Source organism: Nipponia nippon, unplaced genomic scaffold, assembly GCF_047370975.1.
Source record: "Nipponia nippon isolate SJK-2023a ecotype South Korea unplaced genomic scaffold, ASM4737097v1 scaffold_4, whole genome shotgun sequence".
NCBI lineage: Eukaryota > Metazoa > Chordata > Aves > Pelecaniformes > Threskiornithidae > Nipponia > Nipponia nippon.
This window is the reverse complement of record NW_028262358.1, coordinates 127,032,793-127,059,532: the sequence shown is the minus strand read 5'-3', so window position 1 is coordinate 127,059,532 and position 26,740 is coordinate 127,032,793. Positions and strand designations below refer to the sequence as shown.

The following is a 26,740-nucleotide window of genomic DNA, read 5'->3' as shown; positions in this document are numbered from 1 at the left end:
TGAGGGTGGCAAAACACTGGAATAGGTTTCGCAGAGAGGTTGTACATGGAATCATTCAAGGTCAGGTTGGACAGGACTTTGAGGAAGCTGATCTAGTTGAAGATGTCCCTGCTCATTGCAGGGGGGCTGGATTAGATGACCTTTAAAGGTCCCTTCCAACCCAAACTATTCTATGATTCTATGATTAACAACAAACGTATTATTTTAACCTTACCAGTATGCTATGAATTCTTTGTTTCAGCTTTGCTTCTGATAATACTTCTTACTAGGATCAGTCTCATTTATCTAAATTTGAAATTGCCATACTCTTGGAAAGCTCTGCATTAATAAAGTAGTAAGCATATCAGAGCTGGCAAGTAACAGCTGGTTGTCAATTTCCCTTCCCTGCCTACTTTTAAAATTCTTTCTTTTAAAAGCTCTATTTTTAAAATTCACAGAAACTGTTTTTCCACAAACCTATAGAACTTGTGTTAGTGGACCCTGCTGCCAGATTCCCACTGAGAAATCTCTCTTGTGAGGCCACAGCATTGTATGGAGGGAAAGAAAACAAAGATTCCAGAGTTCAGAATGGTAAACAGCAAGTGAACATCTGTGCTCGTGGTGCCTACCAGGAAAATAAGTATTAGCCAGTCTCCAAGTCCTTGTCTACGTTCCATGTAAGCACTCATCTATAGAAACGCCTTTGTTTTATGTTACCTATAGATAGATGCAGCCAGTACACAGCCACGCATACTTCAGTTCTCAGCCAAATCAAGCCAGATTCTTTTTATTACTTTCCTTCCTGGGAACTTTCTTTACTCAGGACTTTGCTAGGAGGCATCTGTATTGTGTCTATGTAATGTAATTAAGATGCATTTCATTTACTGTGCATCCATATGGGTGGGCTGTAAGCATAGAAAAAGTCTCACATCAGAACGGTGAAATGAAATCTTCTGCTATTAACCATCACACATTTGTTAGTACATAAAATATATTTAATTAAAACCAAAATATCAAACACTAGATTGATGAAGTTTCATGCAGCAGAGATTTCACTTGTGTCCTGGCTGCAGCAGACACCTGTCTGCACAAGGTGAACAGAACGCACTTTTTTGGAGACCAATAAGTACTCTAGATGATAATGCTGTCAGAGCTCAAAATCTAAGCTCTCAACAGGCACATCTAAAGAATTTGGAGCAAAAGAACATGCTATCTGGTTCCTTCAGCTTCAAGAAGTCACCATGGCAGATGGCCAAACATGCAGTCAAGTTGGACACAAGACCTTCAACTCATATGACCAACAGTTACTGCAGGAAGAAAGACACATCAGAGGAAGCTGTTCACAGACAGAAGACTTCATGCATGGTTCCATGCAAGTTTCTTTATGCTGTTGCTTTACTTTTAACTCCATTACAAGGGATTCCAAATGCTCTGTTTCTGAAGGTCTCATTCATTTGGGTTGCTTCTTCTCTGGTATTTCATCCGCGTCTCTTGCATAAAGTTTCTGAAGGCTGGTTCTTCATGACTCTCCTCAGTAACTGGGGGAAAAAATCCACAGTTCAGCACTATTTCAGCACTTGTTCTACTTGTGTGACTGAAGAAAGCTAGAGTCAGGCTAGTCAGAGCAACACATAAAGTCTATTTGACCTTCAACTTCATTACAAGGCAAAAGAAATAAGTGATCCTAAAAATCAATGGAACAGGGAAAGAATGAAGATTAAGTCTGGGAGATATATAAGAGAAAAATCATACACTCTAAGAACTTAGAAGATTGCTCCAAGACCAGGAGTCACAAGAAAAGGGAAGAGAGCCAGGGGCAGAAACTGTAAGGCTAAAAAGACGATGAAACATTGTGCATTAGTCAGGTTCAGAGGTCACTGCATACTCCAAGCATAACAACTTCTTTGGTTTATGCATGTTATACACCTATTAAAAATAATTACTTGAATAGAAAATTTACAATTGAACTTTCACAAAGGTTAGAGAGTGATATCACTGGACTAAGCATTGCAGCTGGGCTTCTGCAACAGATTCAGACACCTATATTTAGGTGACTGAATGTTTGCTTGTTTTCTAGGCTCTCATTACAGTCAATCTAGTTAATGAAATACAGAGGATATTTCCTGACTAGACAGGCAGCTTTTAGACCAGATCAGATCCCTCATTCCCTTACCTTCATGGTCAATGTCATCAGTATCACTCTCTCTCTCTTCTTCTTCTTCATCAAGAGCCCCTCGTGTTAGGATCAGCTCAGAGGGACCCATTGCAGAAGCATCATCAGACCCTTGAAGGGAACAGAAATGGCTATACACAAAACAGCACGCTAACAAGTAAGTTAGTTTGTGCCCTGACAATTTCAATTTGCACATAAACACAGCAATTAATACCTACTCTGAAGGGACAGAAAGCTGCTTCTGGATTCCAAAGATACAGGACAGACTGCATCAGCGCTATACTCAACCTCATCAAGGCACCAGTTCAACCAACAGCAGAGCTTTCTCATATTCTAATTTGACTGTTTCACCTTTTCTAAAGTATTTCATTACTTCTAGTATGTCCACTTCTTTATCTACACAGCAGGGTTTCTTTTTCTCGTGTCTGTAACTGACACATAGAAGAGCTAAGTCTGACCCATCCCACAGAAACTAAAGCCCCGCTCCTCTTTACTAACTTGAAGCTGCTTTCATGCTTTTGCTGTGAAGACAGAAAAGCACTGTATGACTTCTCCAGGCAGACTCTTCAGACAACTTATGAAGATGAACCGAATGAGGTTCAACAAGTCCAAGTGTAAGGTCCTGCACCTGGGTCAAGGCAATCCCAGACATGAGTACAGACTGAGAGAAGAACTCGTTGAGAGCAGCCACGCAGAGAAGGACTTGGGGGTCCTGGTGGACGAAAAGCTGGATATGAGCCAGCGATGTGCATTAGCAGCCCAGAAAGCCAACTGTATCCTGGGCTGCATCAGAAGAGGCATGGCCAGCAGGTCGAGGGAGGTGATTCTCCCCCTCTACTCTGCCCTTGTGAGACCCCACCTAGAGTACTGCATCCAGCTCTGGAGCCCTCAACATAAGAAAGATGTGGACCTTTTAGAATGGATCCAGAGGAGGGCCACTAAGATGATCAGAGGGCTGGAGCACCTCTGCTATGAAGACAGGCTGAAGGAGTTGGGGTTGTTCAGCCTGGAGAAGAGAAGGTTCTGGGGAGACCTTATTGTGGCCTTCCAATACTTAAAGGGGGCTTAATATAAAAGAGGCGGAGAGACTCTTTATAAGGGCAGATAGCAACAGGACAAGGGGGAACAGTTTCAAACCGAAATAGGGGAAATTTAGATGAGATGTTAGGAAAAAAATTCTTTACTCAGAGGGTGGTGAGGCACTGGAACAGATTGCCCAGAGAGGCTGTGGACACCCCGTCCCTGGTAGTGTTCAAGGCCAGGTTGGACCTGAGCAACCTGGTCTAGTGGGTGGCATCCCTGCCCATGGCAGGGGGGCTGGAGTTAGATGATTTTTAAGGTCCCTTCCAGCCCAAGCCATTCTATGATTCTATGAACTTCTGCAGTAAACTTAATCTTCCTAGTAAGGTACCTGCAAGTGTGTTGCCCTGCACACACACGCTGCCCATGTCCTTCCACAAATGTTCCAGCTGCTCTCTCTTTTGTTTATTTTGAGCTTTCTCCTGTAAGTACAAAGTTACATGTGGATTCTGAGTACATTTAAAACATCAGTAGAAGACTAATCTCACCCAATACTAGCAGTCTGTCCCCCAGCCAGAAAGCAGAAGTCAATAAGCAGGTCTTACATTACAACTAAGGTTACACTGAATTTTTGGATAAACATGGAAAGCAACCTTCAGCATGATGGACTTCAGGAATATTTCCAGCAGCATCAGGAAGCCAAACTCAGTGAAGTTGTGCCTGCAGAGAACTCTCCTTTGGAGAGTCAGAACTCAAGGTGAGCAGAGCTACTCATTTTAGTACTGCAATTCAGTCTTCGTTATTAACTGTCTAAGTCAAAACAGTACCTTCACTGGTGCAGAAAAGATACAGTGGTATTCTCAACAAATCACTTTGGCAAGTTATTTTTAAAAAAGTCTCTATCCTTCTGAATGGAAGATATAAAAATCTTTCCCAATCATTTTCTCACAATTTGCCCAAATAAATTATTAGCACTAAAACACTGAGCAACATCTGTTTTACAAAACATCTTTATTTTTGTGAAGATATGCTCCACCAAATCTAGGAAAAAAAGACAGATGGTGAGCTTCAGGACAAGAGTTCTTCCACACTGAGTATGATTAGTAAATGAAATGTTAGATCCTCCCAACATACAGGCAATTGTGTGCATAAAAGTGACCCCAACATACACTGCCCAGGTATGCAATAGTAAAAAATACTTACCAGTGTTTTTCTCAGGCGTTCGTATTCTGGACGATATTCTCTGGAAAGATAAATAAAGAGAATGCATTCAGTCTGAACTAATACATGATTTATATTAAGTAAGGATCATCTTGGAGGCTTGTTCTACCCCAAAAAAGTTTTCTCTAGGCTTTCATGTTTGAGAAACATTTCAGAAAGACTAACAGTACTTTTTACTCAGATTTGGATTCTGAAACCAATGGATGCAAAATAAGTGAATATACTTCATTAAAACAGCAAACCTTTCTCACACCATCTTATTGGATAAGAAATTAAACCAGCTCGACTGAGGTAGTCATTTCATTGCTATACCTAATCAGCAGATTTATCACTCTTCTCTAATCACAGACATGACTTTCTCTGCCAGAACTTGTGTGCCTCCTAAGACAGTTCAATGGGATCTCATAAAGATAGACTGTTCACAGACTTCCAAACTATTGTACTGCTATGGAACCTTTGAAATATTTTTTTAACGAAGTAAGGATAAAGTGGATGTGGATACCTTCTTCTTAGAATCATGAAATGGTTTGGGGTGGAAGGGACCTTTAAAGATCATCTGGTCTAACCTCCATTGCATGGGCAGGGACATCCTTCACTAGACCAAGTTGCTCAAAGCCCCGTCCAACTTGACCTCAAACACTTCCAATGACTGGGCGTCCACAGCTTCTCTGGGCAACCTGCTCCAGTGGCTCACTACCTTCATCGTAAAAAATTTCTTCCCTATGTCCAATCTAAAACTACTCTCTTTCAGTTTAAAACCATCGCCCCTTGTCCTGTCACTACACTCCTTGGTAAAAAAGTCTCTCTTTGTCATTCTTATAAGCCCCCTTTAAATACCAAGAGGCCACAATAAGGTCTCCCCGGAGCCTTCCCTTCGCCAGGCTGAACAACCCCAACTCTCTCAGCCTTTCTTCATAGGAGAGGTGTTCCAGTCCTCTGATTGTTTTCGTGGCCCTCCCCTGGACCTGCTCCGACAGGTCCATGTCTTTCTTGTACCGTGGGCCCCAGAGCTGCATGCGGTGCTCCAGGCAGGGTCTCACAAGAGCAGAGTAAAGGGGAAGAATCCCCTCCTTCAACCTGCTGGCCATGCTTCTTTTGATGCAGCCCAGGATATGATTGCCTTTCTGGGCTGCAAGTGCACACTGGCAGCTTATATGAAACCCTTAACTAGGGTTTCATTATGTAGGCAGCATATCCCAGAATAATTGTTAGGTTATGTGGTAAAACTCCTCAGCACCTCCAAAGAGCGCAGAGAGACATTTGGTGGGGAGGGGAAGCACAAATAATACCCTGCCCAGATACTCCCAGGCCCATCACAGGAGAGCCATCAAAGCATCAAAGACCAATCTCAACAAGCCCAGAGGAACACAGGGGCACGGTGGCAGGCAGGGAATCCAAATTAACGACTTGGAGGAAGGGATTCCCTATCCCAGCTCCTCCCAGGGCTGTCCCAGGAGAACCACCAGCCCCATGGTCCAGGCGTGAAACCCATCACCATGCCTCACTGGGAGCTCTCTGGATCACCTTGCGAGCACAGATGGGTGGCTGCCTAGGGGTGCAGGACACATTATGGGATGCAGAGAAAGAGTATTTGGGAATAGCACAGGATTTATTATAGCATGTTTAGGGAAGGAGCCAAAGGTGGGAAATGTGAGGGGTTCGGGAGATTTGGCGAGGAACAAGTGTGGGAAACAGAGGAATAAGGGAATAAAATAGTCTATTTGCATGTAAGCAGAGACTAGGCAGTATGCAGACCTGGGGACGTAACCAGGCCAGACTAATCAGATGTGGGAGCATGAAGCTGTAGCAGCCTCTCTCTGGCTATCCGATCCAGCATGATATGTTTTTCTGTAACAATAATCTATGGTCTGGTTTAGATATTTCCAAGTAATCCAAGTTACTGGATTTGCTTTCTAATGTTATAGAGCAGCCTGGCAGTATTTCATGGGGAGGAATTCAGTAAGGAGCAAATTCTCAAAGAATTTCAACTTGCTCATCTATTCAGTCTGCCAAACTGATCTGTTAGCTTCCTGAGGACAATTCAGACCTTGATCATTGTATGGAATCAGAGGAGGAAAATGACTTCACAGATTTGCTGGCACAGATAGCTTTTACTTTTTCACTGAACAGTTAGTACAAAAATTCACCGCTGAATAGTTCCTTTTGACTGCTGCTTTTTATGCTGACTTTTGCACTTAGGTTTATTAGAAACCCTAGACTACCTCAGCTGTGAAAAGTGAACAGTCCTTCAAATCAGAGTGTGCTCATGAATCAATAACGTCAGCAAGTATTCACTGGGTCAGGGACCAAAGTTATCACCTTACCTCTCATACTCATCGACAGCTTTAGAAAGCTGAACAAAAAAATCATCCAGTCCTGTGCCGAGCACAGCAGAAACACCAACCACCTGTAAAAGAAAACCATATACCAGAACTGAACAGCAACAGAACCAAGTTTTTAGGTAACTGATGGATGATCAGAGCTGGAAAGACTAATCAGTATCTTAAAAAAAAAAACCAAAACAAACTAAACTAAAAAAAAAGGGGGGGGGGAATCTAATGATACCCATTTAATCATCACAGTGGCTTAAGAGTGTGCAGTAATACTTCCACTTCTGTCATTCCTACTTTCAGCCTCTTTCTCCACCTGCTGTTAATGTTTGCTACCTGTGGCTTTTGGTTGGGGTTGTTTTTTTCCTCTTTTCTTTCTTTCTTTCTTTCTTTCTTTCTTTCTTTCTTTCTTTCTTCTCTTATTTAACTCAGGAACCTGGGTTTTCCTGTCTGTTTTACGAATTTTACTGGGGGCGGTGTGTGGGAAGCAACAGTTAAAAAAAAAAAAAAAAAAGAAAACCTGACTCTGCACCCATCCTTGTATCTCCAATCACAATAACCCACAAAAAAACATAGCTAAGACAATACAATACCTAAACATAATGAACACGATAGGGCAATTCAAAAGAAAGATCAAGTCTTTCTTCTGTTTACTTGGTTATTGTTAATAATCCAAGTTCTCATTCTGAACCTAGTATTATAAGTGGTTAGTACGACTGCTGCAATATCAGTGTACTAGAATTAAAGAGTAAAATAGATCATAAGAACTGACCTTTTGCCTCTGAAGTTCTGCCTAATACTTTGTATTTAGCTGAAGCACATTTTAAAAGGTACCCAAGCCAACCGCCAGAACAGCGGAGATGTTGATGGAGAATTGATTATAATCAGTTACTATGGCAACACATTGAAAATGCACATCTGCTTTCTAATTTGAACTTGTCTGTCATTACACTTCTGGCCATTTGTTCTGCTTTTATTAAATCAGTTATCTAAAAATACCTTTTATTAAGACTATTACTAGCCAGTACTTGGTGACCCTTAGAAATCTTACATCCTCTAATGAAAATTCTCCCTTTTTCATAAGCAAGACAATCTTAACTACTCACTTTCAAATGTAAGACTTTTTCCAACACAGCCTTGTATTTCATCAATAGTACAGTGAATATGTGGACAATCAAGTATTGCAAAGGATTTTAAGCATTAGTCTAGGCACTGTGCTGATATATATTAATATTTATACTTTCATTGCACTTAAGTACAAGCTGCCTTCTACTCTATAATCCTCTGCATATGTCCTGCTCTCCAGTCTACTATTCTAATAGATGTGACATGCGTGCCAACAGCTGAATAGCAAATAAGAACTAGGAAGTATTTTAGTCCTGTATATGGCACCACTACAATCCGTTTTGAAATACTGTATATTGTTCCACATAAGGCACTTAAAAGATTTTTGTTTTGGCTAAGTTATCATTATCTATATGAATGGAATTACTTATTTATTTTCATTGTCTTTCTTATAATATCCATAAAGCCACTTGCTTGCATTTTCTTAAGTAAAAGCTGATGAAAAACACAATTAGCTGAACCCTTTTAGCACAGACTATGGGATCATCAACATCCTGCAATGTATAATGTTTTCAGAGAAACTGAATAGATTTGTCCTCTCAAAACCTGGTAAGTGGAAAAAAACCCCACACTTTTTCTTGCATGAGCAAATATACACGTTTTTTGTTTGGTTGGTTTTGAGATTCTTTCCCTTCTTCCTACATACTAAATTGCCCAACTGTACTTGACACTTTCAGAACAAGGAAAATTATCTCAGATGGGAGACACTGCAACACAGCCTATCTCAGATTTCTTCTGATGATTAGTCACAATTCAGTATTAAATGATTCAGGCTGCCACTCAGTGTGACAAGCAACTAAAGTTACTTTATCTTCAAACCAGCAAATCCTTGTCCCCAGTGCAAGGCTCATCAACAGATTCCAGTTCAAAAGGGCAGTGCAAAGCCCTTTTACAAAAGGACAGAATGGCTGAAGTTGGAAGATACCTCTGGAGATCATCTAGTCCAACCTTCCTGCTCAAAAAGCAGGATTAACCAGAACAGGTTGCTCAAGATCTTGTCTGAGTGTTTTGAGTATCTCCAAGGATGAAGACTCCGCAATTTTTCTGGACCATCTGTTCCAGTGCTCAATCAGTAAAATTACAGTAATTCTTTTTTCCTCTTCTGTTTAAACATAGTTTTCTGTATTTCACTTCGTGTCTATTTCCTCTTGTCCTTTCACTGGGCACCACTGAAAAGAGCGTGCCTCTGTCTTCCTTACATCCTCACATCAGGTATCTATACACATCGAGAATATCTTCCTTGAGCTTTCTCTTCTCCAGGCTTTTATGAGAGGTAGTAAAAAGAGGAAGATTCCTACCTTCAGTGAACTGTAAAATTCATCCAACACTAAACTCATAGAACGAGTCAGGTTACTGACATAGGATGTCTCCTGATTCAGGGCATCTTGAAAAGTCTCAAAGTCCTGCATCCATTCTACTGCAAAACTGTGGTCAATTATGTCAGTCTGGAAGGAGAACAGAAAATTTTCAGAAGTAATAATGATGAATTCTTAGCCTTAGGCTGTTAAGTGGACAAAAAAAAAATTTCCATTTTAAGCTTACTTTCAAAATGCTGATCTTTTAAAAATATTCAGCCCTGGTCTGAAGTTTTCCAAGCTCTGTTTTTATCAAACCAACTACTTGAATACAGAAAAGAGGACCAACAACCACTATCCCAGTTTTAAGAAGGCATGTTTAAGGAAACAATTGCAAGTCTAAAGGCTTCTATGGTTTACTGGAAAGGGGCATCCAAAAATTGCATACTGTACAAGAAAGTTTAAGTTGTAAATATTAGATCGTATGATTGAGGCCAGACAAGAACAGTCCTCACTGAAGATCCCATCCTTTCTTTATTGGCTTGGCGGTCAGGGGGGAGAGGGAGCCATTTCCATGTTGGGTAACAGTATACAGGATCTTTATAAAAAGTGAGCTGTGCTCTGACCTGAAGAAGTTATAATCTAAACTCAGTGCAAGACAATGGACACAAACAGGGGAGATGGGTCCATAATTTTACATGGATTAGTATGCAGTCTATTAAAGAGTTTTATAAACATATCTTACCACATGTATATCCACTATTATCACAATATAGAGGTGTCTAAAACACTGACATATTTCATTTTCCAGCACCAATGGGAATGAGGAAAATAGATAAAGTATTACTTACCATTACTCAAGAGATTCGAGACAGAACTGAATCCATCAAGGGTCAAAGCCTGACTATTTAGAGTTAGCTTGATTACATTCTATAAATAAAATTAAATCAACTCTACAAATTACTTTTTTTCCTCTGCAGTTCTTAACATTCCTTAAATCTATGTGTTTGTCACTGCACATATATCAGTTCCTTGGGATTCTTCCATTCTTATCAAGAGTCAATTTTAAAATGCTTCTCAAAAATTCTTCAAATGCTGTTGGCTTTACTTTTTACCAAAGGCTAAACGTCAGATCAAAATGAAGTTTAAATTTATGAATCCTAAGCCTTGGGCCTACCTTTCCTTACATATACTGATGAAGCCCCATTTCTTTCAGTCCTTCAAAAAACGTATTTTCTTAAGAGAAAATTATTTTCCTACCTCATGCCTTTTTCTACAGAAAAAGCTTAACAGCTTATTCTAAAATTACCGTCTAGAGTTAGAAAGAAAACAGTGTACAAAAACTTGCTAAGTAAGCAAGAAAATATCAAAGACATGCATGGTTTGGGTCACTGGGAAGATGCGTAGTTGGAGTACATCAGACACTAATCCTGCTCGGCTGGTGTGAGGTAAAAGTTCACATTCAAAGCATGGGTTTTCTAGAGGAAGCATATGGGGTATATGTGCATGCACACACAAAGCTTGCTATGTTGGGGAGCAATTCCTTGAATACAAAGGATGTCTGTGGGGAAAAGGAAGAGTAATCACACCAAAAATCTAATGGGATTCTTTTAATATGTGAAATTGTTTTGTTTAAAGAGCCAGCTAGCTGTTAAGTTCAAAAGCATTCCTTTAAGGCTACAAATACCTTACACAACAGTGGAACTGTATCCTTAGGCTAGTATCTGCTTTCTGGCAAATACTGGCACATTTTTAGTGTCACCGATCAGGACCAAAAATCTTTTGTTAAGTTTTGCCTGCTACAATACATGGGACTCCTTCCTCAAAACAGGCAGGTGTTACACAATTCCCACTGTAGTCATCAGCCTGCTGCTGAGTAGAAATAATTAATGATTAAGACAATTGTTCTGAGGAAGCAGTGGACTGTACGAGCAGATTCAGTAATGAATTTACCTTATGTTACATAGTTAAGCTTCCTTATAGCCTAGGGTTAAGGTGCAAAACATTTTTCAAATTGTTATTATCATCTCTAACATTTGGGTGTAACTGCCCATCCCTGATTCTTCTTGTGCATTTGTATACTAGATTAAAGGCCCTTTTAGATTTGGTTTTCAGCCTATAGCTCCCTCCCAGCTTCCCTTTTCTAGAGAATCTGTTGTTGTAGTAAGACAAAGACAATACAGCAAAGCAAGCTAAACAGAACAATGTTCCACTAGGACATAGAAACCATAGCTTTAACTTACTTTGTTCATGACAACAATGAAAGGTAGCTTTGTCTTGTACAGGATGCTGGGGGGGGGGGGGGGAAGGGAACAAAAAAAACCACAAAAAAAACATCAAAAAATAATTTAAATCTCACTATAATAGAAAACAAGGTAAGCGTAAGGCAGACAACACTTGTGCAAAACTGAAGACATTTGACTTCAAAAGGTAATTATTTTCCTCCACATCAATTAGAATGTAATTTTCACCCAGATCCTGCTTACCGTAGTTGAACAAAATATGCCCCCCCAACGATGTAAGTGCACGTCTGTAAAAGATAAAATCTCCTTCTACACACCCAGTTGATTTTGATTACTATTTCTATGACTCTCAGGTCCCAGTCTTTAACTCTTTGCATTTTCTAATTATTTTGACTCAAACCTTAGGTTCTGAGATATTATCTGTGAACTGAGCAATGAATTCAAATAACTCAAAACACCTATAAAGCAAAACTACCTCGAAACATGAGCTTACATATTCATTTTACCGTATATATTTTAGCATCTTTTGCTCAACGCTAATGTCAGAAAATGCAGCATGTGATAAGACACATTTTGCATACTCCTATCACAGAGATATAGCTTTTGACCTTGGTACAAGGATTGATAGGTTTTTTGAAAACCTTTTACCAACATTTACCATGAATTATGACAGCTCTAGATATGCTGATCTTTACATAGGTATTTAGTTTAACATGAAAGAAAATAGATAAATCCATGTATGAGGAGGAAGACAATAAATCAAGAACTCCATGCTAAGCCGAGCTCCAAACAAATCTTGAAGAATCACTGAAAGTATCAATAATATTAAAAAAATAGAATAAAATATGTGTTTACAAGAAGGAGCTTAAACTAGGCTATCTTGATACATCTTAGGAAATGATTTTATAAGCAACAGGCAATGTGTTCGATCTGATGTAACTAGCCTTTATTACCCTAAGGTCTCATGGATTACTTAATGCTTTCGGTGGCAGTTTTGACCCAATGACCTCCTGATGTCCACTGGCACCTGTGGATATTTTGCTTATCCAGTGGGAAAACCACTAAGACAGAGAATAACGAAAAGAGCAAATTGAGTGGATATGTGGCATCGATGTGCACTTGCAGCCCAGAAAGGCAATCATATCCTGGGCTGCATCAAAAGAAGCATGGCCAGCAGGTTGAGGGAGGGGATTCTCCCCCTTTGCTCTCGTGAGACCCCACCTGGAGCACTGCGTCCAGCTCTGGAACCCACGGTACAAGAAAGACATGGACCTGTCGGAGCAGGTCCAGGGGAGGGCCACGAAAACAATCAGAGGACTGGAACACCTCTCCTATGAAGAAAGGCTGAGAGAATTGGGGTTGTTCAGCCTGGCGAAGGGAAGGCTCCGGGGAGACCTTATTGTGGCTTTTCAGTATCTAACGGGGGCTAATAAGAACGACAGAGAGAGACTTTTTTACCAAGGCCTGTAGTGACAGGACAAGGGGCGATGGTTTTAAACTGAAAGAGGGTAGGTTTAGATTGGACATAAGGAAGAAATTTTTTATGACAGTGGCAAGACATTGGAGCAGATTGCCCAGAGAAGCTGTGGACGCCCAGTCATCGGAAGTGTTCGAGGTCAGACTGGATGGGGCTTTGGGCAACCTGATCTAGTGAAAAATGTCCCAGCCCATGGAAGCGGGGGTGGACTATATGGTCTTTAAAGGTCCCTTCCAACCCAAACCACTCCATGATTCTGTGATTCCCCTCCAAAATAAGTATCAAAGAGACACAGCAATCAAAGGAAATGGACTGCATCTTCAGCTTTTCTTACCTGCAGGCATACAGCATGTTGGACATAAAGGTGATAGGGTTAGTACTGCGAGAAGTGTCCATCACATAAACAACAACTGAAGGAAAAGAGGAAGCCTGGAAACACAAAGTAAAACATGTTTTAATTAGAAGTACATGCTGTTCAACAGTCACTTCTTTCACACAGCCTCACTGTCAAGTCGTGTAGAAAACACTTACCAAGGCCTCAGTTATGATTGTTCCTGATGCTGACCAGGTGAACACCTCAATTTGCCCTGGTGTGTCAATAATAACATACCTGTTAAGAAGTCAGCCCCAACAAACAATAAGGGAAAGTTAGTTAAGCACAAGGTCCTGTTCTGACTAGATTACCACAAGCACATAACGGCAAGTCACATGATTATTCTGTTACAGATCAGAAAAACTTCTCCCAAACAGTGACAAGACTTATGGGCATGCCTGAAAATTTCCTGTGTGAATTTTGTAACTAAGAAGCGCGTACTCTCTTCAGGTTCAATTAAAGTTGAAGGCATCAATCTGACAGACACTTAGTACTGCAAACTCTTCAGAAGAAGAATTAATTGTTGCCTATTTGAACAATGCATGAGAAAAAATGACAGTCTAATAGAAGACAAAAAAAGCAGAACTGGAATCAGCAGACATTTCTTTGATGTATCCAAAGAAAGTCTAGTTTATCTGTTCTAATTCTATGCCCTTTTCTGCCTAAAATTTATACCAAGGCTGAAAAACAACCAGAAAACATGCAGAGAACCCTTTTAGGATTTCACATGGTCTTCCCACACTGATCCCAGAAAAGCAGAACTTGGTAGAATGTACTCACTTGGATGCATTTTGTCTTTTTTCAATAAACTTCATCACCTGATTGAAAAAGAAGGAGTATACTTTGTATTTAGGCTCACAACAGGAAACTTACATAATAATTTCATAACAGAAACTACATTAACTTGCAGAGCTGCATGTATGTATCGAGAGAAGATTAAAGTCTCTAAGCTTTTCAATGTGTGAAAATGCCCTACTAAGGAAGGGTGGAAAACGCTCAGACACTGCATAGGTCAAAAACAACCTCGATTTTGTCTGTGTTCTAGTACCTGGCTAAAGAAATGGTATAACAAATGCAGCTGTTCCCTAGCTTTTTACTAAAAGATTGCGCACTGTCTCAATATCTTGCATAAGTTCCCACCCCAGCGCTGATTTAGCATTATGACTTAAGAGAGCAATCAATTATCAAATAACCCTAGGAAAACTTAACCCGTTCCCAGAAGTGAGCTTCCCTAGTTCAACATCAGAGCATTCATATGAAAGATTTTACAGTGAATACAGAGCAACAGAACAGTAATGTACAAAGACTAAAGAATATTCTGTCCATGTGGCTTCTAAATTTTACTTCTAAAAAAGCTGAAAAACTGAAATCTCTCAAATGAAAGCTAATGTGCTTTAGCTTTCATGGTTCTGTGTGGAGAATACTCTAACTCCAAAGAAATATTAGGAGGCTAACCAAACACAGTGCTCTCTGAGACTCCAAATATACAAAAAAACCCACAGTCTCCCAGCACAGTATCTGTAGCACAGTATCACATAGGAACAACCTCGTACCTGATCAAATCTTGTAGCAAAGAGATTGAGAGAGGTCACTATTCCACCATTTGGGCCCAGCCCATATCTAAATGCTTCATTTAGGAAAGCAGATGATTATGCAAACCTCAGAGGGCTTCTTTTTCAGTTCTCATAATACTTGGCCATGTACAATGCACATTGGATACCTTGCAGCAAAAGACAATACCCCTAATACACAACTAAGTCTTCCAAGTGATGCAGTAGCATAACAAATACAAAGCGGTCTCTCTCTTGCCCAAACATGTGTGATTGACAAAAGGAAAAGGGGCTATGCTGTGGCTTCCCCTTGCTATTATTCAAGCATTACCATCCTGGACAAAGAGAAAATATATGTACACGTTTACACCAAAGCCATCTTTCTCTTTCCAAAAAGATTTACAATGCAGCCAGTAACTCAGAATTTAACAATGCCCTGCATGCACTTAATTTTAAGAATTTATACACCAAAAGATAATTAAAATAGTTCTTGCACAAATAAATTTTTAGCAGAATTTAAATGATAATGGGAATGAATGTAAAGATGAAGATTTCAAAATCCTTTTTCAGGCATACAGATCTGTATACTAATTATGCTCAAAGAAACAATCTTTTTTTTTTTTTTTTAACTGCATAAGAACCAGCACTGATTCATAAGTACATACTGTCTTCTAGGGCCACTACTCTCAATATCCAAACACGAGGCCAGACACCCTCCTTAAGCATTATTTAATGAGATGCTTAAACCCTGGTAATGGCTAACAGTAAAGCAAAAAATGCACCTACATACCAAAATGAAACTCATACTTGGATGCTTTGCTGGTAACTCCAAATCAAAAAACAGCCAAAATCAAGAAACCTATCCCCCACCATCTTTATTCTTGTCTAAAATACTAAATTTAAGAGTCACATTAGCAAGTCAAATCCAAACACTGTATATTATCTCCATCTGCACAAGCTATTACTTAGGAGACAAAGGACCTCCATACCCCTCTGGAAGTGCAGTCATTTTAGTGTAATGTTACTGAACTACAGTGATCAAACTTCTGTGCAGCAAGGGCCAACAGTCTTTGAGATTCGGAAAGACAACAGTACTTTGATTATGGTCAAACAACGTGGAAATAGTTTTCTCCACCTACTACAGGCAAATAGGAATTTGCATATTTTTTTATAACAAATAAAATTAGACTTGTTGAAATATGTGGAAAAGGCTGCTGGCTTCCACAGAGAAAAATACAAGCTCTTCGAAAGAACAATAGAAAGAAAAAAAGATGTGGGCAGAGTGCCTATTATTTGTAAAAACATACTGTTAAGCAGAATCACTTTTAGCACAGGAGAGAATGACCTAAGGAGCATCAAATCTTACAGAACATACGTTTCTAGCCTCACATGCAAGAAGTACATGGTTAAAAACTTCTGATTTTCACGCAGCATTCTGCATTACTGCAATCCCCAACACCTCCTGCCCCCTTCATCGTAGTGTGCAGAAGTGACAGAGTATTTTCACAAAATCTCAGATTTCAAATATCATTATTTAGACAAAAAAAGGATACTGTTTCATGACTTCTTTGTACTTCACAGTGTCCCTGATATCTAGAGGAGGAAGACGTATAAATAGTTTTAGGACATCACTTTTAAAATATCCTTCTTCATCAATTTGCTGATAGGTGAAAGCCCTTCTTTTTCTAGCAAGTCTCCTTTTGTCTCAGTAATAGATCTAACACCAACAGGAAAAATCTCCCAGGTAGAATAAATAAAATCTAACAGATCTGCTATGCTCTCAACATACATATGGAACCCAATGTAATTCACATGAAACACCCCCAATTTAGGTATTTAGCAGTAACCGCTTCAGTTGAACTTTATTCTCACCTGATCAACATCGGTTAACAAAGTATAGGTATCTAACTGTATAATTAGAGATCCAGCACTGGAATAGATACTGCAGTTATTCATTTTACATCAATAAAACAACCTTGGTATCCACACTGACTTTTTTATCCTCTGGAGAGGCAGGCTGACACACTTTAGAAAGCTTAAGAGAGAGGACCCTCACAAACCTAATGATTGGTAAGCCCTTTGGAATAGCTAAACATAAGGTCTGGTTTATTGTTAAGGTATTTTCTCTAAAATTCATGTATTTTAAAGTGCTTTAAAGAAGTTATTTGGTAGCACATATGGCTACCACTGTGCTGGATGTAGGCAACCAGATCGAATCTGCTAATACGTTCATCGCTGGCAAAGAAAAAAAACCCACAAGAACCCAGACACATCAAATCACACCAGATGATGTAAAAAAATGTACAAACGCGATGGAAAAACGCCTTTGGTCCTAAAAATTCACACGTTAAAGTCTGACAGCAGAAAGGAGTTAAATTTAAAAAAAAAAAAAAAATCTTAAAGTCCTTCTTGTGGTGTTAGGACTTGGAATCTTTTAAAGACAATATAAGCACCTAGCCAAATACCTCACATACCCCGCCCCGTCTCGCGAAACGTATGAAAAGCACTATATCAAAAATGGTTTTATTTATTTATGGCAAAACACACTTCCTTCCGTCTGGCAGACTCCACAAACACGCCACACCTCTGGTCCGGGACCACCCCCTCCCTCACACGGCCCGGGGCTGAGCAAGGGCTGCAGGACTCACCGATGTTGGCGGGGAAGGGCAGGTCGTGCACCGCGGGGTCCAGGTTGATCACGTACGGGGGGCAGCGTTGCCCATGCAGGTGGGCCGCGAGTCGCTAAGGGGACACGAGGAGGCGTCAGGCCCCGCTGGACATGAGGGCAGCGCTGAGGGAAACCGGCAGCACCCGGCAGCGCCCCGAAGTCCCTCAGCCGCCCCTCACCTGCACGAAGGTGGTTTTCCCGGAGCCGGCCATGCCCAGCACCAGCACGCACACCGGAGGCGCCTCCGCCGGCCCGCTCGCCGCCGCCATCTTCCCAGCACCCGCTTGTCCTTCCGGGGCGCGGGGAGGACGGCGGGGGGGCGGCCCCACAGCACCCCGCCATGACGCGCGCGGGACACGGCTGTCGCCCTGCCGCCGCCGGCTGGGTACGCACCGCGGGCTCGCGCGGCCTCCCCGCGCCGGACGGCCCGGTCGGGGCCTGGTCGAGGCCCGGGGGCAGCTAGCGGCACCCTCCGCGGGGCCCGGGGCCGGCTGCTGCCGAGAGGAGGCGGCCGGAAGCAGGCGGGCGGGACCTCGCGGTCGTGCGCGGGCGGGCGGGGCGCGTGCGGACGTGGCGGCGGCGGCATCATGCGGGGCGGCGGTGGCGGCTCGGTGAGTGCCTGGGGTCCTCGCCACCGGCTGCTGCCCCGGGGGCGCGCGGCAGGGCTGTGGTCCGCGGGCGGGGGTAGGCGCACGGGGCCGGGCGCTGCCGCGAGATGGGCTTCGCCGTCGGGATGGCGGGAGCGGGCCGGCGCCACCGGGACAGCCGCGGTGGGACTTCTGCTTCGCCCCGAGGGTCTCGCTGGCCTTGGGACTGGAAGGAGAGGGGGCCCGGCCCCGCCCCGCCCGGTGCTGATCTGCGTGGGCGGCGCGGCCTCGGCTCGATGAGCGGTCCCGGTCTGTTTCCCGCCGCCCGTCGGCTGGGCGCTGTCCCCGAGCGTGCGGGCGGCGAGCGGGACCCGCTCCGGGCCACCTGGAGAGCCGCCAGCGACGGCGGAAACGCCTGCTTTCCGTTTGGGGGCCTGGTCGCCCACTGACGCCGAGCGTGGGGAGCCCCGGGGCGGCCCGCGGGAGCGGCGGGCCCAGCGCTGCTCGGCTGTGGGCCGGGGAGGGATCCGGAGGAGGGCGCTGCCGGCTCCCGGCGCCGGTCCCGCGTTTTGTCCGAAAGGCCTTCGTTGCAGGAGACGGTAGTCCATGAGGTATGCAGTAGAAATGGAAACGGGGGACTGAAACAAGGAGTTTTCCAACGGGTGCTGAGCCATCACGCCGGCCCCGGGTCCCGGGGGTTTTCCCTCGGGGTTAGGGACAGTCACGGCAGTGCAGGACACTTGGTGCTTACACTGACGGCTTTCCTCTGTAGCTATAGAACTGACTCGCTAGCAGGTACTACTGCTCAGTCTCCTGAGCTCAGTGAGAGTTTCTGTGCTGTGCTTAAACACCATCTTTCCAGATGCGTTGTTGCGGAGCAGCCTGTCTCCAGCAGCAGGCCGTGTTCCAGGTCACAGAAACGTCCCACAGCCCATACGGGGGCAGAAGTGGCCCACTTGCAAATGAAGTTTCTTCATCTCTTCAGACTCTAGGCCGCTGTTTCTCTTTCTCTAACATGTGCAGGGAAGTTGGCTTTTTTGTTTTCCATATGTCCAGCACTTGGGCATTCCTGCATACTTTAGGTCTCTTGTTTTCTAAGTGGGAAGTACGCTGTATAAATAAAAAAACATTCAAAACTTAAACACCAGTTTCTCTAGATGTTTTCTTCATAATTGCTGCTATCAGCTTCCTAGAAGGGAAGGCTAGACAGATCATCTGTATTCTCCTTTTATTGCAGATCCTTAACTGTGACCTAAATTCTTCATACTTATCTTCATTTTTAAGCAAAATTTTTTAGTTCTAAAAAAAATATAAAATCTTAAAACATATGCCATGTTTGTCAATCATCTAGGTTCTTCTAATGGTAGATTAGGCCAGCTGATCGCAGCAGACTATGCCTGCCTGTTTGTTCATTTTTATTGTTATAGCTTCACAGGCCTAATTTTTTTCTAGCTGCTCCTCAGTGAGTTTTCTCCACACTTCTGATGTAGGGGTTTCCCCAAACACTGCTGTTTGCACTACTAGATGTGTGTAAACCATATCAAAGTAGTACAAATGCAAACATTCAGTTGACTTTTCTTCCAAAGAAGACAAGATATGATTGTGAAGTCATTGATCAAGCAGTTGTGAATTTCTCTCCTGCTGCTTCCCTGACCTTTCCATGAGAGGAGATGCTGGGGCTGGAGGCCCAAGGAGAGTCTGACACTCCATAGTCACAGTTTAAAAATTCATCTAGTTGATGTCAGTGCCCGCTACTGAATTTCTTACCTGGTGGTTAGGGTGCCTCTCGTTGACTGTGGTCCTGGGAAGAGTGAACTACTGCTTGTTCCTATGCATAAATTAGAAGGCAAGAGCATAAACAACAGATTAAAGTTAATTTTTTTTCCAGTACATTTTTTTTTTTAGTGATGAATTTCATTTGCCTTGAAGCTGCCTATTCCCTAGATTTGATACAGCACCTGAAGTTTCTCAGCATCTGCTCCTGACAAGCCATCAAATTTTTATGACTTCTTCAAATTCTGTCATATCTCTGTTCGCTGTTGTCCCCAGATAATGCATAGCATTTATTTCTAATAACTAAAACACTTCATAGCATGGTCCAGTTGATCATGTGCATTACATTTTTCTATAAAGAAGATAGGTAATTTATCCATATTCTTTCTTCTCTTCCCACCCCCCGCCCCCCAGTTTCTTAGCCAGTTCCTGTATGTGGCAAAATACTATCTCTGTTCCTAGGTTACAGTTTTGGTATTTCATATACTTCTACTGGGCAATGATTTTAGTTTTCTAGTCTGTATAACCAAGATTTTTGTCCTGGGTTTCCCAATGAAGAACGGCATTGAGTGATTATTAGTATTTGGAAGAAGGTGATAAATGATTGTCCACACACCAGGAACAACATACAGCAAATGAGTTGTTAATACTGACTTGGGAATGTCAATGCTATCTGTTAAATTATGTGTCTTAATAGGAGCGTAAGAAGCAACAAGTGACAAAAAAATCTTTGTTAAATAAGAAGAAGGATTCTCTGATGTGGATAAAGTGAACATCTGGGCAGCTGATGGAGTATGACAAATAATTGAGATAAAAAATGAAAAGAGCGTAAAAGAGACTAGAGACAACATTCTTGGCATGGTAAAGGCAAGAATTATTTCATTAAGGAAAAAATAAGTACTATGTAAAAACTAGTAAGTTAGGATCTAAAATATTTGTCATTATGTGATAAAGTCTAGGCAGAAAGCGTGTACCACTGAATGAATTGGAGACAAAGCACACTCCATCGTGCCCCAGTGCAAGGGGAATGATTGGCTTTCATATGAGGAGTGTAGAGGGTAGAGTATTTTGATTCCAGTTCTAATTCAGCTGGAGTTGAAAAGGTTGAATGCTTCCTTGTTGCAGAAAACAGTGGTTTCGTTTTCAAAGGATGATATGCACATCCTCAAAGTGCAGGTGACTGTGTTTAACTGAAAAGTGAAACATGCAAAAACAAGAAAAATTATGCTGCTAATGTGAATTGTTCTACTTTGTTAGGACACCAGGCCTGGACATCACAGACAACAGAAGGTCAAGAGGTCTCTGGGCGACAAAAAGTATGTGAATGTTTCTTGTCTAGTTTGACTGAGGGCAAGAAAAAAGCTGAGATTCCTATTGGAAAACCATATCTGGTCTTTACATAATACTCTGAATTTTAAGAGCTGCAACGATTTTGGTTTGTGTGATGAGAATCTCAACTGACTTTGCTTATTGGTTTGTAGGAAAAGTGCTTTTCTGACACTTCAAGGGGTATTAGCTTTCATTTCTTGTTTTTAAAAGGTTTTTAACACTGTGAAGATAAATATTTTATGTTCAAGACCAAACGGTGTTCCAAAATCTATGTATTTTGAGTGTGATTGCAACTGAAAGGCTGTAATTTGAGAATTCCTCTCCCTACCCTTCCCCAGTGCCTCCTTAAACATGGTATATACTGATCTGACCTGGTACCATCAGTGTCCTCCACTTAGTAATTTCTCGATTGATGTATTAAAACATGTGAGCTCCACAGCTCAGGGTATCAGAGAGTATTGCTGGGATGGCCATCACAGTCATCATTCAAGTGATCTACTTATTTCAGTTTGTGAATCGTGGTAGCAATGGGATATGTTGAAAACTGTTTCTGTTTTCTGTTCTTTCCTCTTACATTAATGGTATTTGCCCAGAGAATAGATACTCTGTGCTGCTTTGACACCTAATCATTTTGCTGTCATGTACAGTAGTATAAATGTCCAGGCATTTCAGGGTTGTGAGAAATATTTGAGAATAGTGAAGCAAAGTTCCCTCTGATCTCTAGGAAGAAAAATCAGTGCTGCTGGCTAGTCTAAATTAGTCTTTAATGTAGTGTGATTTGTAGGATATACTATAAGGCTGTCTTCATTGCTGAAAGCCTTGCTGGTTAAAATTCTTACTAACGTTAAGTCTTTCAATTGTGTGGTGTCAGCTCTGACTCTGGGAATACATACTGAAGGAGATCTTGCCCTTTGTGGGATGGAAGATGTCTCTTTTGTAATGATGGGCTGCAGGAGAATTCTTATATTCCACATTGGTTGCTTAAGGATAAATGTATATTTTTAAATTGAGATTAACTTGTGCCAGCTTTTTAAGTTGAAGGTTTGAGGTAGGATGAGTATTTTTTTTTCTCTTCCTCTCAAGTAGCTTCATAATGTCATTCTCTAAAAGATGTACTGAAAAATAACATTTAGGATGTTTTATCTTGCTGGCACTTTTCAGTTCACAAAATTCAGAAGATTCAATTAACTGTGAGATGAATTTTTAGAGTACTTGGGAAGACGAAAGGGATGTTGTCTGTCGAGTTATTGTGGTTGTGTGTGTATGTGTGCATACATATACGTAGGATTTCAAGTTGACGTTTTCCAGGTCTAAGCAATTTGAGGAGGTGGAAACTACTGTCCTAGGACTGAACAGTAACTACGATGAGACAGTCAGCAACATTTCTTCAGCCTCACCAAAGAGTCGAGTGAACGGAAGTGCAGAGTCCAGAAGCAAGCGGACCATTCGCAGGCCTGCTTACTGGTTGGAAATGAGAGGAATAAAAAACAGCATTAATAAATCTTCAGAAAAAAAAGGTACTCATCACTTTTGGCTCAATGCAATACTGCTTTTCTCTCTGGTTCTTTTATGAGAGATTAGATGACTTCTGAAAGACATGCTGCAGTTCAGCCACAAATTACAAGCTTGGTAATGCTGTTTATGTATTAGGAGAAATAAACTTCCTCCACTGCAGAAACATAGGTAAAATTCTCTGATGTTACACAGATCCTTTTGATTGACTTGTCTATTAAAATTAATGATTCTGTGACTGAACTCAGTTTTATCTGTAGAAGAGATATGTATAAGGGTTCTGCCAATCATATCAGGAATGTGCTTTGAGAGCTTTAAAAATAGAACAAACAACAGTAAAGATGTAGAAAAGGGGATCATTCAGCAGTATTCTGGATTAGACACGGCTTTTGTGGCTGGTAGATTATTATTTTTTTAAGGATGTTTTTATTTCTTTTTTCGCTTCTGTCACTTATGATTTTCTGATTCGGAGTGGGTTGGGTCTTATGTTGTTGTAGGAACATTCAGATTTCCTGGCCTAGGAGCTGTTTTCCAAACTTCTCATGTGGCAGAGAGCCAAAACTTCGCTCTTCTTTAATGCACTTTCTTCTTATCTCCAAGTCAGAATCTGTATTCCATCCTGTTGTGGGGAGAGCTGAATCTGGTAGCTTGATAGAAATGAGGTTGCTGCAGGTCCACGCCCCCAGGTCCAACCAGTAGCGAGACTAAGCATGTATTCCAGTAGGTATAAACACATATATACAACATGTATATACAGCCAGCCGCACAGATCAATACAAAGAGGCGCGCTCAGCACTCACGCAAACAGGACCAACAGCCTCCATCCTGTTTCCCTCTCTGGCTGATCAGAATGAAGATGTGTTAGTGAAAGAAAAGAAGCCTATATAAAAAGTATATGTGAAAGAAGTACATATATATGTATGTGTACATTTGTGTGTGCACATGTGGATCTCTCCTGTAGCTGGACTTAAACACTCAGTCTGCTCAGTATCTGGCCTTTGGATCCCGGTCTCCTCAATTGCTGGTACGTGGATGTGCTAGCCCCTTAGGCCCGCAGAGCCATTCCAGTTGCTGGTGTAGATCTCCTTACAGACAGGGTCGCACTCACAGACACTGCTCTTCCCTGGTACCTCTGATTTGGTGTCAGGCATGACCAGACTGGCATACTGACCAACCACCTGTTTACAAGCAAGTGGCCCTTTTTATCCACTTACATCTCTATTTCCTCACACTTGATCCTCCCCAGATCAGCTAATTCTCTCCCTTTCCCTTCCTTTGATACCACTCCTAAACATCCCGGTCTTGTGTAATCCTGAATTGTTCTTCACTAGCATCCCATGTGTCACATAACCCTTGGCATTAACCTCACACTCTCCCTTCCCACTGCTCCCCCTCTTCCCCCTTCCAAAGGGTGATCCAGAGAGTGGCTCCCATTGACTCATCCTGGTAGGTCTCCTGGGACAGACCTGGGAGGAAGGTGTCTGTTTCTTTGAGTCCATAATTTGTGTTCCCCTGCCTGCCATTGTGCTTCTATACTTCTCTGTGTTCATGGAGATAAGCCTTTGATAGGCCTGGAAATAGTGAGGGGAGGCAGGATATTATTTGGATTTCCCCACCTGCCATTGTTTCTCTATGCTCCTTTTTGTGTGTGTGCAGATGAGCTTTTTATGACATAACCTGGTACCTTCTGGCTCTCTTCCTGAGGAGTAATCTTTTCCCAGACCATGCTGTGGCACTGTTTCTTCTATATCTTCTGTGTCAGAGGATTGCAGGCTGTGGAGTGCCTAAATGTTACTGAGTCAGAAGGCTGTGTCAAGCTCACTGGTGTCCAGGTGCCTTACAAAAGCTATTCTTTTTCAAGTATTGAATACGAGGATAAGCTGAGGCAGCAGCAGACTCAAAGCTGTTATCCAGACTGAATAATGAGACTGAAGCATTTCTGTTCTTACTCATTAGCAGAAGTACTATTGAAAGGCAAGAGGAAATCTGAGCAAGGGGAAGGCGAAGATCTTAAAGACTCTCCCAAGAAGAAGCAGAAGATTTCGGGTAATACAAATAACTTGTAATTCCTAGTTACAAGCCTCCAAGTACTTCAGACTTCCTCTCTGCCCAAATGCTATCCTCTGCTGTTTTCCAACTCTGTTTCTGATTCTGGGTATTTTGTTATGGGAGACTGTTGACTAGTTTCTGTTTTACAGTGGGAAATGATTGTTCTAATTTCAGTCTCTCTTAAAAGTCCAACAAAGGGAGGGAGGAAAGGAAGTAGGGGAAGTATAGGCTAGTCTGCTTCATTTCAGTTTCCCAAAAGTTTCTGGACTAAATAATCAGACAAATTACTTGTAAACATCTGGAGATTAATGAGTAGATGATAACAGCAATATGGATTTGTTAAGGAGAAATCAGACCCAACCACTGTAATTTTCTTTTACCACAGAGATGGAGGGGGGAAATGCTTGATATCATAGGTCTTTCGTGCATTCGAAGGGCTGTTACTCAGTGGTTAGGCGCAAAAGGAAGCGTACAAGCGGTGAAAGTAGGAGCAGGTGACACAGGAGAAGTATACGTTTGCTGTCCAGTCTTGCAAGGATGAGGTTAGGAAAGTCAAGGCCAACCTGGAGCTGAATCTGGGAAGGGATGTGAAAGGCAACAAGAAAGGATTCTACAAGTACATGAAAAGCAAAGGGAAGACTAGGGAGAGCATGAGTGCACTGCTGAACAGGGCAGGGGAACTGGTGACAAATGGCATGGAAAAGGCTGAGGTACTCGATGCTTCCTGTGCCTCAGTCTTTATCAATTAAAGGAATCCTTCAGAAATCCCAGGCGCCTGAGACCAGAGGGAAAGTCTGGAGCAAGGAAGCCTTACACTCAATGAAGGAGGACCAGGTTAGAGCACTTAAACAAACTGGACATACCTAAGTCACGTGGGGCCTGATGGGTTGCACTGAGTGCTGAGAGAGCTGGCTGATGTCATTGTGAGGCCCCTCTTGATTATCTTTGAAAGGTCACAGCGACTGGGAGAGGTTCCTGAAGACTAGAAGAGAGCAAGTATCACTCCTGTCTTCAAGGACAAAAAGAAGGAAGGTCTGAGGAACTACAGGCTGGTCAGCCTCACCTCAGTCTCTGGGAAGGCGATGGAGAAAATCCTCCTGGAAAGCATTTCCAAACACATGAAGGACAAGATGGTGATTGGGAGTAGTCAGCATGGATTCATGAAGGGCAAATCATGCTTAATCAACCTGATCGCCTTCTACAATGAGGTCACTAGCTTGGTGGACAAGAGGAGAGCAGTGGATGTTGTTCACCTCAACTTTAGTAAGGCTTCTTGTGCTGTTTCCCACAACATCCTCGTAGACGAGCTGACAAAGTACAGGTTATATAAACGAACAGTACAGTGGATTGAAAACCAGCTGAACATCCAGGCCCAGAGGGTTGTGATCAGCAACACAAAGTCTAGTTGGAGGCACATCACTAGCAGTGTACTGCAGGGGTAAATACTGGGGCCAGTACTGCTTAACATTTTCATTAATGACCTGGACAATGGGACAGTGTGCACCCTCAGCAAGTACACAGGTGATCCAAAACTAGGAGGAGTGGTGGTACACCAGATGGGTGTGCTGCCGTTCATAGGGACCCGGACAGGCTGGAGGATTAAGCAGAGAGGAATCTTTTGAGGTTCAGCAAGGGGAAATGTGAAGTCCTGCAGCTGGACAGGAATAACCCCATGTACCATCATACACCAGGAGCTAACTTTCTGGAAACCAGCTCTGCAGATCAGGACCTTGGGTTCCTGGAGGACAACAAGCTGACCATGAGCCAGCAATGCACTCCTGTGGCAAAGGCAGCCAACAGCATTCTGGGCTACGTTAGGAAGAACATTGCCAGCAGGTCAAGGGAGGTGATCCTTCCTTTCTGCTCAGTACCGTGTCCAGTTCTAGGTTCCCCAATACAGGGCTGCAAAGATGATTGAAGGACTGGCATATCTTTCCTATGAGGACAGGCTGAGAGCACTGCAACTCTTCAGCCTGGAGGAGAGAAGGCTCAGGGGGAATCTTATCAGTGTGTATAAATACTTGATGGGAGGGAAT

At 42.3% G+C, this 26,740-nt stretch overlaps 2 protein-coding genes across 12 annotated transcripts in view; one reads left to right on the top strand and one right to left on the bottom strand.

Moving 5' to 3' along the window:
- Positions 1-1,340: 1,340 nt before the first annotated feature.
- Positions 1,341-17,872, bottom strand: GPN1 (GPN-loop GTPase 1). The gene is made up of 14 exons (XM_009463268.2): positions 17,634-17,872; positions 17,435-17,528; positions 16,340-16,379; positions 14,790-14,856; positions 14,017-14,054; positions 13,395-13,473; positions 13,198-13,292; positions 11,387-11,432; positions 9,147-9,293; positions 6,718-6,800; positions 4,376-4,415; positions 3,564-3,654; positions 2,153-2,263; positions 1,341-1,517 (listed from the first exon to the last, which is right to left on the bottom strand). The coding sequence occupies exons 1-14, from the start codon at positions 17,721-17,723 to the stop codon at positions 1,426-1,428; spliced, it is 1,113 nt and encodes a 370-aa protein (XP_009461543.1). The 5' UTR covers positions 17,724-17,872; the 3' UTR covers positions 1,341-1,425.
- Positions 17,778-26,740, top strand: part of ZNF512 (zinc finger protein 512) — a 24,780-nt gene continuing 15,817 nt past the window's right edge. For 3 of the 11 annotated variants that reach the window (XM_087773850.1, XM_087773856.1, XM_087773848.1), the window contains exons 1-4: positions 17,778-17,839; positions 21,072-21,130; positions 22,452-22,660; positions 24,612-24,701. In XM_087773850.1, the coding sequence (XP_087629976.1) occupies positions 17,795-17,839; positions 21,072-21,130; positions 22,452-22,660; positions 24,612-24,701 (403 nt within the window). In that variant the 5' untranslated portion in view covers positions 17,778-17,794. The other 8 variants (XM_087773853.1, XM_087773852.1, XM_087773858.1 and 5 more) reach the window with 6 other exon arrangements.

Excerpts from the sequence above, each read along its gene's own strand:
- GPN1 (XM_009463268.2), bottom strand. The coding sequence starts at position 17,723 with ATGGCGGCGGCGAGCGGGCCGGCGGAGGCGCCTCCGGTGTGCGTGCTG. Across the intron at positions 14,857-16,339 it reads TACAAAGAAGTCATGAAACA|ATATGGGCTGGGCCCAAATG; the intron begins GTATCCTTTTTT and ends TGAAGCATTTAG. Across the intron at positions 6,801-9,146 it reads AATTTTACAGTTCACTGAAG|GTGGTTGGTGTTTCTGCTGT; the intron begins GTAGGAATCTTC and ends TTTCTTTTACAG.